The 13771-nt window shown below is 35.6% G+C and overlaps 1 protein-coding gene across 2 annotated transcripts in view; it reads right to left on the bottom strand.

Moving 5' to 3' along the window:
* Nucleotides 1–13771, bottom strand: part of COL25A1 (collagen type XXV alpha 1 chain) — a 460318-nt gene that overhangs the window by 36570 nt on the left and 409977 nt on the right. For both annotated transcript variants that reach the window (XM_042933945.1, XM_042933946.1), the window contains exon 19: nucleotides 2587–2649. In XM_042933945.1, the coding sequence (XP_042789879.1) occupies nucleotides 2587–2649 (63 nt within the window). The remainder of the gene's footprint in view (nucleotides 1–2586; nucleotides 2650–13771) is intronic.

Genomic DNA, 13771 nt, shown 5'->3' with positions numbered 1-13771 from the left:
CTTCAGCATGAACTGAGAAGAGTGTGAACATGGAGAGGCTGGAGGAAGGCAAGGGACTCGTTTGGATGGAAGAGATGTTCCAGAAGGGATTTTCCAGGGACTAGAGACGGAAGGGCCTCTGTTGGTATATGAAATTTTAATTTTTAAATAATGTACCCTATTTGGTCTTTCTTTTAATATTTCATAGAAGAATTCCAAAATAGTAACTATAAGCCTATTTTAGAGAAAAGCCGGAGAAAATCAATTTACATATAGTATACTACAGGAATGCAGCCTATATATCTTTACCTAGAATCACATTTTGTCACAATGCCCTTAATCAGCTGCTTATCACTCTATGGAATTATACTATTCATGTGTTTATTTCTTTCATTCTTTCCACCCCTGTCTCACACATACTGGAATGTAAGTATTAGGAGTGTAGAAACTGGTTTTGTTGTATTTACTCTTCATTCTCAAATATTAGAAAAATATCTGGCAAAAAAATTTGTTGAATTAATGAGTAAACATTTTATTCAAAGCATTCTGAATTATTCGAAATAAAACCCCATTTCTTTAAACTGATATAGGTCTCTCCCAGACACTGATATAGCAGTACATAAAGCAGATTTTTAGATGCCATCATACATCTTCCTTCCTTACAATCTCTCTTCACTGTGTTAGGGGTAAAATATGCAGGGTTTATTTTTTAAATCTGAAGTTAGTGGTACAAATCCAGACTTGTTTACACAACTGGAAAAAAGGCCAATGTTCAGCTGAAAGAGATTTGTAAATAAACGTGATTTTTCCATTATGATACCAAATTCATGTTAGACAAGCAGTTCAACTAAAAATTGATAATATTGTTAATGTAACTGTTAAAATATTATTAACAAAACAAATTTCCTATCCACATTCCTTCATGTGGAAATACAAAACAAATATAGTGCATTCTTTAATTTTATTGCAAGTTCAGAGTAGTATCTATTATAAAAGTATCTGGTCTATAAAATCAGACTGGGTATTTCATGAACAGTAATTAATGTTGATTTTGTGGGTTTACATCAGGAGTTTTTTTTCTTTTTCTTTTTTATTTTAAACTACAGAGTAGTTTAAAGATTTTATTTTTAAGTAATCTCTGTACCCAACATGGGGCTCGAACTTACAACCCTGAGATCAAGAGTCTCATGCTCTACTGAGTAAGCCAGCCAACTGTGCCCCAAAATTGCAAAGTAGTTTTAAATCAGTGAACTGAAGAAAAGATATTTACGGATGAAATCCACTCCCTACTACCTGTTTCTTCTAATCCCCCCCCCCTTTTTTTTAAGCAAACAAAATGCCACAAATATTTAAAGATCTACTTCATGCCTGGGTCTCTCTGGCAGTGACCAAGTTTTCTATTTCTTTGTGCTGATCTATGAGGCTGCCTTCTTTCTTTACCTGGCTCTGAGGCTGCAAGCCTGAATAAATACAACAATTCTCATATGAATACTGAATCCTCATTATTCTCTTACTTTCTGTCTCTTTATTTCAGAAAGTGCATTTCTTGTGTGAATCTGTTCAGGCTAAAACAGGCATTCTTCATATTTTGTTAATAAGCCTGACAGCTCATTATGTGAAAAAGAAATTGCTTGAGAAAACAGTAATTTTGCATAAAATCTACTGAGTTTCAGTCCCCCTTAGGCCACACATAGTTTCCACTTACTAGGATTAGAGTTATTTTCTCTTGATCAGCGGAAATGAAGACCCCTCTGTCAAAACAGACCACGAACATATTTCTCTAGCTCTTAGAAATCATCCTGGCTTATTTCTGGTGAATGCAATACACATTGAGGCAAAGATTTCTATAGTTTAAAAATAAAAGAATGTAGTTTGATCTAATTTTGCCCCTTTGATTCATGAGTCTGTCATGAGTAAAGTTCCATCCTCAGAGCTGTACCTTTTTATGTCTTACTGGGTAGATAAAAAGAGAACTATGGGTCTGACTATATCTACAGCAACATAATTTTTTATATGGTGGCATATAGATTTTGCTTTTAGGGCCTTCTTTAGGGTTGCCAAGTGGAAGATCATGAAATGGTTTTCATTACAGAATCTTTCTGTAGACATTATTCAGGATAGATCCTTTTGAGATGAGGCACTTAGGAATCTATATGACATCAGCACTTGTCTTTGAAATCTAGGGAGTGAGCGGAGAATAGTAATAATGCTTGATTTACAAGTATGTCCTAAAATTGGCAATAAGGAGCAGAAGCTAATGAGTTCTATCTCTCTGCCCCAGAATCCTCCCACTTTTTCACATGGTCAGGAGGCAAATTGCATCATATCAATTTAGGAACCATTGGGGGAAAACTGGAGCAACTAATATATTTCACTATCATGCTGTCTTACCTGAGACTTTCTGGAATGAACTTCCTATTACTCTATTTAATATGGCATTCCCATTAAAAGTGTTTGTAATAAATGATAGGTTGTTTTAGTTCTCTCTTAGGAAAAAATATCTGGTCACCTAGACAATAAAGTCACCTCACACTTCTTTCAACATAATGGACTAAAAATATATGACATAATATTTCAGAAATAAAAGAAGGAAAAAACTCCACTTACCTTTGTTCCTGGTAACCCTGGTAAGCCTGGTTCTCCTTGAGGACCAATGAAACCTGGTTCTCCCTTTAAAAAAGATAGGCACATGAAATTGTTATTCATTTGGCAGTGAATAGGTAAAGTTAAACTGATTTACTTTTACCGGGATTTTACTCCTTTGATTGTACACGGCTTTCCTGCTGAGATCCACCTATTTACTATAAAATTAATCAGAATTGGTTTTGATCAGTGAAAATACTCTGAGCAAAGCTTTGGGGAACCTTTAGAAAGTAAAAGTGACAAAGAAACCAGAGAGATGTCTTTAAAACTTTCTTTCTCATCTGTTTGGCATTTCTTATCATTTACCATATTAAGATCCACTATGTTAGGGTGGATGTGGTACGTGGCCTCTAAGATAAGCCTCAATGATCCCACCTCCTACGTATTCATGCCCTTGTGTAATCCTCTGCTTTACTGACTCATATCTAATGAATAGAATGTATTGGCAGAAGTAATGGGATATAACTTCTGAGACTAAATTATAAAAAGACCATGGCTTCTGTCTTGGGGGCCCTTTCTTATTCTCTCTCACTTGGATCACTTGCTTTGGGGAAATCAAGCTGTCATGCTGTGAGCAGCCTTATGGAGAGGTCCACATGGTGAGGGCCAACTTCTGCCAACAACCACATGTGTGAGCTTGGGAGCAGATGTTCCACCCCAGTAGAGTCTTCAGATGGAGCCACAGCCCTGGATTACAGCTTGACTGCAACCTCATGGGAGACACTGAGCCAGAGACATCCATCTGAGTTGTGCTCAAATTCCTATTCTTCCAAAACTGTGAGGTAATTGTTTGTTTTCAGTTTGAAGGTAAAATGGTAGGCAGCAATAGATGACTGATAGGTGTGGCTAGGAAAGAGATTCAGGCATGTTCAGCATGAAAGGAAAATATCTCTCCTTGCTATACCTCCATAACGTCTTCCCCACTACCTGGAGGAAACCAGTTGTGATACAATAAAAAATATATTTGGTCTTATTCCTGGTTCCTTGCACAGAACTCCTAAAACCCTTGGAATTTCCTGAGTGATAAAGCATAAAAAGAGTATCTTTTGTTATTCATAACAAACCCCTTTCAAACATACCTGAGTTTATGCTAATGAGGTGACTTGTGGGTTCCTAGACAGCTTCAGGGGGGCTGATGGGGGCTATGATAAGGTTGGAACTTTCAGTTCTTCTCCTCCTCTCACTATCTCCAGAGATGGCAGAGGGACTGGAGATTGAATTCAATCACCAATTGCCAATGATTTAATCAATCGTGTCCATGTAATGGAAACTCTATAAAAATCTTTAAACAGCGGGGATTGAAGAGCCTCCAAGTTGGTGAACACATCAGTGTGCTGGCAGGATGGTACATCTCGACTCCACGGGGACAGAGGCTCCTGTGCTTGAGACTCTTCTGACTTCACCCTATGTATCTCCTCATTTTAATCTTTTATAATAGACTGTAATAGTTGGGCATTTTTCTGAGTTCTGTGAGTTGTGGTGGCAAACTATCAAACTTGAGTGGGGATAAAAGTGGGTTGGTTGTTAAATCCTCGAATCTGTAGCCAAGTCAGAAGGGCAGGTAACCAGGGGACCTCGTATTTGTGATTGGGGTTTCAAGTGATGGCAGCTTGTGGGAGCCTTGAGGGACTAAGCCCTTAAAACCTGTGGAGTCTTTAGGGCGCCTGGGTGGCTCAGTCGGTTGAGCAGCCGATTTCGGCTCAGGTCATGATCTCACGGTCCGTGAGTTCGAGCCCCGTGTCGGGCTCTGTGCTGACAGCTCGGAGCCTGGAGCCTGTTTCGGATTCTGTGTCTCCCTCTCTCTGACCCTCCCCCATTCATACTCTGTCTCTCTCTGTCTCAAAAATAAATAAACGCTAAAAAAAATTTAAAAAAAAAAACCTGTGGAGTCTGATGCTAACCCTAAGTAGTTGGTGTCACAATAGGATGGAATTGTAGGACCCCTGGTTGGTGTCAGAGGATCAGAGAGTTGGAGAACTGGTGTTGGAAAAGACACCACATGTTTGGTGTCAGAAAACACTTGAGACCAGTGTTCACATTTTCTTCAATATCCATAAAGTTTTATTTTCTTTTTAACAATGTGAGCTCAAATGTAAGAGTGTAACTTCCTGAAATCTATAAAGAAGTTTTAAAGCAAAAAATGTAATGGCTCTGTTCCATACTTACTGTTTTTTCCCCCATTATTTCTGGAGCAGTTGCTAATGCTATTTAATATATTTGATTTTTTCTAATGTAGCAATATTTCAACATTTGTTTTTTTGATACTTAGAGTTGAGCAGGAAGATACAGACAGGATATTTTATAAGAAATGGTAAAACGTCATCAAATATTTTTGAAACAAGTGAGTTTTAAAAGTATGCTATATAAAACCTTGGGTACCAGGTGGGGAACAAAAGGATATCACTACCATAAAATGTATCACGTTGATACATAACTCAAATATATTTATCTCTAGCTCTGATGCTCATGGTTCTGGTTTAAGAAAAAAAAAGGTGGAGGGGAAGTAATGCTTTAAGTTTATTGTTTGTAAATTTTCTGCAACTCTGTTCTACCTATTCCCACACTCTTACACATAATGGAAAGGAGAATCTAAACAAATAATTTTGGATATCTCTTAATGGTCTAAAATGAAAACCCACTATATTCAGAGAAACCAACAATGACCATTCTACTTCTTTAAAAAGAGTTTAACTTGTTATTTTAAATGAAAAAAATCACATGGAATACATTTATTTACAAGTAACATATTTCTCCCAATAAAATTTTATAGACAAATACAGAAATATTCTCTCTCCACCCTCAGGAAAAAAGTTGTGGTAAAGTCAATGTGTATCATTAGTAATGACTTACTGTCATGAAAATATAATGCAAGTTAATAGGTTGAAAATTCATAGGTAGAAAAGACTCTTACATATCTTCAAGCAGAAATAAACTGACCTCACTATTTAGCAAAGAAAATACAAGCACCAAGAAAGCATACTAATAGAAGAAAAAAAGAGTGAATGTTGAAAACACTTATTTCTGATTCAGGTTAGTGTTTAGTTTATAAAAAGATGAAGCATGCAGTTTCAAAATTCACAAATAAATAAATAAGGCTTTGTGATCTCAGTGGTCAGTCAAAGTGATTTTTCTTCCTTAAAAACAAACAAACAAACAAACAATATATGTTAAGTTCTCCTGAGGAAAGCATAGAAAGTTCCTTTAAATAGAATGCTCAGGGGGAAATTTTTTATTTCAAGATATAAAATTAGCAATGCATTTGACAGTTCAATAATTTTAGCACTACTAATATTGGCTAATTTTCGGACTTTGAGTATGATTAGTTTACCTTATTTCACTCTAAGAAAGCATCTATCACACTGATGTATTCATTTCTTATTTCAATTTATTTAAGGGGAAAATAGCATATTTAACTTTAAAATCACAATTTTATATTTATTTAATTCCAGAGCTCCCAGCCACTTTGGAGACATTATTTCCATTCTCTCTATATCTTGGCAGTATGAGGAGGAAATACTCATTGATTGGTCTCTTTTCTGTCTCAGGCTTGAAGGACAATTGTTGAAGTAAATGATGCATAAATATGTCTACTCATGGTCTTGAGCTGCTTGGGTTGTTTCTTAACTTCCTAAGCTTATATCAGAGGTTCTCAAAGTGCCTTTTCACTTAACTTTTATTAGTGTACAGAGTAGGAAAATTTCACTGATACAGTTGGGTAGTATCAAAGAAGAATATCCACAATTTTATGAAAAGGCTATTAAAAATAATCTTTCCTTGTCCAATTAGTGAGGCTGTTTTTCTTCATATACTTCAACTAAAACAAACTGCAACAGATTGAATGCGTAAGCAGATATGACAATCCAGCTACCTTCTGTTAAGCCAGACATTAAAGAGATTTGTCAAAAAATAAAAATAAAAAAAGTATAACAATGCACTCTTCTTGCTAATTTTTTGTTTTGTTTTGGAAAATTCAGTTATATTTCATTAAAAATGTTATTTGATTAACACATAGTGGGTTTTTTAAATTTCTCAGTTTTAATTTCTAATACATGTAACCTACATAGATGAAAATTCTTTCAATCCTAGTTTTTAAGTGTATAAAGGAGTTCTGAGATCAAAATTTTTGAGAACTGTTGGTACACAGGTACAGAATTGAGTTAAATGCTGGCTTTTCATATTGGAATCCTGAGGTGCCCAATGATGGAAGACTCCGGTGTTGTTAAGGGGTGACTTAATCAAGATTTAATAGATAATGCAAGCAAAGCATTTAGTACTGTCTCTAGAATAAAGTAAGTGAACAGTAAATGTTAGTTATTATTGTTGCCCTTATCTTACAGTCTCAAAAATGCTAGTTATCATCATTATTATTATTGTTAGTAGTAGTATTACAACATCTGTAACTTATTGGTGATATACAAGGTGATCTCTTGTTTCTTTATAACGTGTATGGGGCTATACTCAATACCTCTTCAACTTCTTTCAACAAGTAACCCTAAATTTTCATGTGAATATATCATTTCATGAGACAATATCCATCTGCCAGAGACTTCAGGACTGCAAAAGCAAACGTGTATACGGTAGAGAAGTGACAGGTTTACTAAGAATGAGTTTTCTTCTTGTAAGGAAGGAAAAGGAGAAAATGGCCATAACTACTGAATTTCTGTAAGTAAATGTAATCCTTTTAAAAAAATCTTGCCTCTTTGACAAGGACTGATTAAAGGTTATAATCTAAAATATCTAGGAGAAAGGCCATGACAACCTATGGTTCTGTGACAAAAAAAAAAAAAAAGGCAATTGGTTATTCTAATAGTCACAATTGTAGTTAACCAGGATAGAGGAAGGACACTGGGTTAGGGGAAGGTAAGGAAAAGCAGCTGAAATATCCAAACACAGGACATTTCTGGGAAAAAAAATCTTTGGAGAAAATCAAACTATACAGAAATGAAGCTATGTAAGTTTTCAGGGCACTGAACAGGAGAAATAGCTCTTTTTATTGGACCATATAATAGTTCTCAGAGCTGTTTTTTTTTTTTTACACATCTGATCTTATTTAATCACTGGGAAATAAGCCTACTAAATTGGAAATTATTCACACATATTTGTCTGAGTACACAAGGTGGAGGAGAGATACAATAGAGGAAATTAGAATTATAGTTCAATTACGTTCGTACATTACTTTTAATGAAGAGGCAATTAAATTTAGACTTTAAAAAATTTTTTATTGGGCAATTACTTGAATTAGAAGATCCAAATTATAATTCCTATGAGGCATTTTAGGAATAACATGAAAACATAAGGTGGAGGATCTTTTGAAAAGGGCAGATGCTGACCATCATAATCAAGGAAACATATTTGCACAGGTATGCAGCAAGTAAAAAAGCTCCTCCATTGAAGTGAAAACAATAAAATATGATAATTTGTAAAAAAATGCTAATCTTTTCAGTTTATGATGTGTTACTGCAAAATGTCTAAGAAAAATGGGGGAAAGGCAGAGCTTTAAACATTGGTTTGGGGGCATCTGGGTGGCTCAGTCCATTGAGCGACCAACTCTTTGATTTCAGATCAGGTCATGATCTCAGGGTCCCGGGATTGAGCCCTGCATTGCGCTCTACACTGACAGGATGGAGCCTGCTTAGGATTCTCTCTCTCCTTCTCTCTGGAACCCCTTCCCCTCCACTCAACACTCTCTCTCACTCTCTAAATAAATAAATAAACAAATAAATAAATAAATACTAAAAAAATAAACATTGGTTTGTCATGAACACCAATGAATAGCACCAATGAGTAGCATAAATATGAGTTAAGAAGATTACTTCAGAGCCTCTTTAATCTGTTCTTCTCTCAAGTTTCATATATATATTTAAATTCTCCTCCACCTCTCTACCTATTCACTCACCATCTCAAGTGAGATAGCATTTTAGGTTTTTGCTTTTGTTCCTGTTGAGAACAAGATTACAAACTCAATTGGGCTTCCACTCCTTCTGGCGTTGCTGATCCTGTGTGGAAGGGAATCAAAAGAATGAAGGCAACCAACTGGCAGATCTTAAAATGTCACTGCTTGTAAAGTTAGCGCCCAAATATAGGAAAGAGACAAGTAAAAAGAAGAAAGAGAAGGAGGAAAAGGAATCATGGAAGAAAGTAGGGAGAGAACAGGGGAAAAGATGGAGGAAGACAAGAGAGGAGAAGAAGAATGGGGAACAACAAGCATCCTAAAATTTTCTGTTCCTCTACTATGACTGTAACTGTTAAATCCAGGTTTCATCTGTTATTTTTCAGGTTGCATTTTCACTGGTCCTGGAAACATCCAACTAGATCTATACCTCAGACAGACACAGGAAACTAAAACACTTAAAATAAATAACAGCTCTGATTTAACCAAAGCCTGGAGATAAAAAAAAAAAAAAAAAAAAAATAGGGGCGCCTGGGTGGCCCAGTCGGTTAAGCGTCCGACTTCAGCCAGGTCACGATCTCGCGGTCCGTGAGTTCGAGCCCCGCGTCAGGCTCTGGGCTGATGGCTCGGAGCCTGGAGCCTGTTTCCGATTCTGTGTCTCCCTCTCTCTCTGCCCCTCCCCCGTTCATGCTCTGTCTCTCTCTGTCCCAAAAATAAATTTAAAAAGTTGAAAAAAAATAATAATAATAAAAAAAAATACAGCACTATTTATCAGAACCCTAACACAATCCAACATTTTAACTGCTGAAACACAATTAATAGCTGGCACCATATTCTGCTACCCAAGCCACATGCTAGCTGGTGATTAAATGGTTGTCACAGAAACAGAAATCTCAGCTTCGTTAGTGCTACTGTAATGTGGCACTAATGTAGCATCAAATTCCACAATGAAGAAAAATTTGTTAATCTTCTGGTCTTGTCTTAGATGTTGCATATGATCTCCTCTTGAGTTGTTTCATGAATTTTGTCCTTTGTTTATTCTTAAATTAATTAGCTCACAACCAATGAGCTTAAAAATCAAGTCTCAATACGACTGTAACGCATTTCCCTGTGTTAAGCTGGTAGAAAAAAACTGAATAGAGTAGCTGTGGTTTTGGCAACTACGCTGGGATTTGGGTTGGGCAGAAGAAATGCCATTCATTCAGGGTAAAGCACAGGGTAGGCCTAGCAGTAAGAAGACCCATCTGAAAATCTGACACAAGATGCTGATTTGAATGAAAGTTTTAAGCAGCCAGGGCACATAAAGATGCAGAACCAAGTCTATAGAGAATAGCTGTTGCTGAGATCAAAGGTGTATCTTCACATGACCAATTTCAGAGGGCCTAACGGTTTCACATTGATCTTTCCAACTGTAGCTAACCATTTCAGCAGCCACAACTTTGATCCTGTAGTATTAAGGTCAATGAAAATAAGTCACAGTAGCTAATAAGTACTATATTTGAAAAATTGCCCTGTTTTTGCACCAGACAAAAAGTTCCCTTGCTGATGAGGTCAGCATTAGAGCTCTCTTTCTTCTTCTCCACCCAGCTTTCTTTCATAAATTGGCAATATGTACACAAGCAAGAAGATTTAGCTATAGGTAGGTGGGATCTATTCACTCTATAAGATTAAAAAAATACAACAAAGATAAGATTTTTGATTGAAGCCACTTTTGCTCAACTCATTTGCTGTTACTTTTAAAAAATTTAGTCGACTAAGATAGCTTAGATTCTGTGTATTCTGGCAAAAAAAAAAAAAGCCACAAAAAACAAAACACCCTAAAATAAAACAAAATACTCTAAAACAATGCAAACAATTACTGTATTCACCAACAAAGAGGACAACAAAAACTGGCCTTCTATATTACAAAAAGGCAAAGGAAAGCTAGAAAATTCCCTAAGAAGATGACCTTTCTGAAATCTTACAATAACCATCAAAAGTCTCATTAGGTTTTAGAATTCCATTACAAAATCTGGATTGATTTGATTTTTCTTCAAGCCCACACTTAATACAGAGCAAGTAAGTATTTGAGATGACCTTCCTTTATCTTCTAAATGGCTATTGGGACAGTTCACTTAACAATCTTTTGTCAAAGTTACATAAAAGCTGTCCTTCATATGGGTGACAAGAGTCAACAAATACATAGATGGGATTATTGGTCAAGGTAAGAAAGGAAGAGACAGCTTCATTCACACTGAAATAGCTCCCCAGGTGTTTCCCTATAAACTTCCAGAATTTACCATCTGTTAAATGGAATGGTGGCCAGAAAGTCCAAACTGATTAGCTTTTACTCACAGAAAAATCTCTGGTTTTCCATTTATTACCATTTGTTTTATTTTTATAAGTCATTATCAATTAAAGCAGTAAAAGATATTATTTTTTTAACCTGTCTCAAAATCCTCTAACATACCAGCTTAAACCAAGTCATGTTTTCCATGATATTTATTACCCCCAAGCAGATACAATTTTCATTGCCCAAAAAATGGTACAACAGGGCTTGGAAAATATGTGCTGATTTGCCTGGGTGCTAAAGCATCACCAATAATTTTGATTAATGTGTCTTGACACTGAATGCATTAGCCATACAAGATTTGTCTTGCTTAAAGGCTAATTAGAATTCAAGTCAGCATGATACCTGCTTCTGAGGATTATAGCAAGAACATTTGTTGTAATAAGAACCTCTAGGCAGCTAGTTTTTGTAATGATTGATTTGTAAAATTATTGAGGGAAAAAAAAGAATGAGAAAGTAGAGTCTGTCTCAAAAACACTATTTCCCTTAAGGATAAAATTTGAGTATAAATTAAAACATCTTGGTGATATGATGAAAATGAACTACAATAGCGGGTTTATTTAAAACTCAGAAAACGTAACTTTCAGCTTTTTTTTGTTGTTAACAGGATTACATCATGAAAGCACATTCAGGATGTTTATTGGAGATTTCGTTATGGCTGCTAAAAATCTCTGATTTCTGGTTGTATGAGTTTCCTAATTGGATTCTAAAATTACTCAACTGCTCAGACACAGTTTGTACAAGCAGGAAATAATTACAAGTAACAATAATAGAATCTTATCCTTTTAACCACTATTTCTTCCTTTTCTTAAATATCCTATTTAACCACTATTTCTTCCTTTTCTTTTTTCTTTTAGGAATGCATTTCAAACCTTCCTCTGCTATTTTAAAATGTAATTTGATCTTTCTGAAGAAGGAACCTCATCTCTAGTAGATTTAGATGGTAAATTTCTATAGATTATTGAACATTGTAATTAATCCTAAGAATGCCAAAGTAAATGTTCCTGCCACCTGTAATATTTAGTCTTTATATGATTTAGTGTCAAGGATGATTCCATATAACGAGGTATAAAGAATTAGTTACTGTCTCATAACTCTCCCAATCTTCAAATTCTTAATCTGAGTGTCAAATCTTTACTAATGTGGAAGCCAGAACAAAAATATCAAGCTTGAGAGAAAATAGTGTAAATTTTTTTTCCATCTAAATGACTTTTTTCATTTGATATAATTTTAACTATACTGTATTTCCCTACTCTATTAATTTTATTATGTAAAGTTTTCCCAATTTACTTTCTGAATATGATGAGGTAAACTGGTGGTGTCTGTGGAAAGCTGAAAAGCAGACATTGAAAAATCCATATTTGTAAGAAATGTCTTAGTCTGGGCAACACTATGCCTGGGGCCTAGAGAATTTCCTCCATTACATGTCCAGTTTTTCTTCTGAATAGTGTAGGAAGGAGAATTTTGATAGTACCGTGTCTTATGCCCAGAATGTTGTGTTCCCTCATCCTTTATCCCTGGAATATATTTGAGTTATAGGAAAAGGGAAATAGTGTGATGTTTCAAGAGAAAGCAGGTTACCTTACTGCTCTTAAAGGTGATATTCATCCGTCACTGCAAAGGAGTTTCCAGAATTTATGTCTATTAACCTATAGAATGTAAATGGCTTTACGTTCTCCAAGTTAAAATCACTTATGTTAAGAAAGACTATATGGAATAGGTGCCTAACCAATGCTTCCAATATTCTGAGCTCTGAGAGAAAAAAAGAGTAATAGCTAAAATTTATATAGGATTTACTATATGCTTGGCAACACTTTAGAGTTGCACATATATTAACTAATCTAATCTATACAACAACTCTCTGAGGTATGCACAACAATGATTTTATTAGGAAACCCGAGGACAGGAAGATTATTGTAACTTGCCCAATGTCATGATACAGCTTCATTAACTGGTGGAGGTGGAACCAGGACACATACACGGGTGGTCTGGTTCTAAAGCCAGGGCTCTTGATCACTGGTCTATACTGCTTCACTACTAGGGCAATACAATCATAAAAGGGGTAAGTAATGTATTTACATTTTTCAAAATAAGTGTAGAGAGAAAAATATTTTAAAAATGGTAACTTTAAATCTTATCCTTTTATGTGCTATCAGAAAAGCTAGTTATAATAAGTTTTACCCATGAAAAACATATTAGAAGCCTTGTTTATAAAAATCATTTTCTGAGCTCAAATCTTATTCCAGAAGATCAATGTCTGCATGGTACATTGTGCATAATTTAATTTTCCCAGTTGAACATCTTGACACTATATGAACCATGAATGCATGAAATAGGAATTCCAAATGTCTTCCACATGGTGAGACAACTTTCCAATACTTGTGCAGGAAGCCTAAGAGTAGTTTGAAATTAAGATATGCCTGTTCTTGGTGACTTTTATTATGTATGCCCAAGGTATTAGCACTTGTCTCTGAGTGGGACTCTGAAGTGATAGATAGATGAGTCTGCTGTCTGTATTTAGGCACTTTGCTCATTTCCTGAGAGCTGTGTGGAAGGCATTTGGGTGCTCATTAAGTTCCCCACCATTCCCCGAGAGCAACAGGTGGCGAATCAAAGCTTCCCTGGTATTCCATGGCTGGTTTCCTCAATGTCTTGGAAATAACGGATGGCATTTGCATGCTTTCTGTAGTACCAGCAGATAAGAAGGGGATGGATAGCAACAGGAAGAAGTATTTCCAAAGCATAAACTAACACACAAGTTCTTGCTACCACACATTCTAAATCCATACATGTGGTTTCATCTTTTAAATATTGTTACTCATTCAAACTATGAAATCATAATTAACTATCCTGTGGTTAGCAACCTAGAAGAAGCAAGGTACAGTAAAGGAATAAAGAACATCTCAAGTTAATGAAGCCATATCATAAAG

Source organism: Panthera leo, chromosome B1 (assembly GCF_018350215.1).
Source record: "Panthera leo isolate Ple1 chromosome B1, P.leo_Ple1_pat1.1, whole genome shotgun sequence".
In the NCBI taxonomy this organism is placed as follows: Eukaryota; Metazoa; Chordata; class Mammalia; order Carnivora; family Felidae; genus Panthera; species Panthera leo.
Note: the sequence above shows the minus strand (reverse complement) of the source record. Positions and strands in the feature narration are given on the sequence as shown.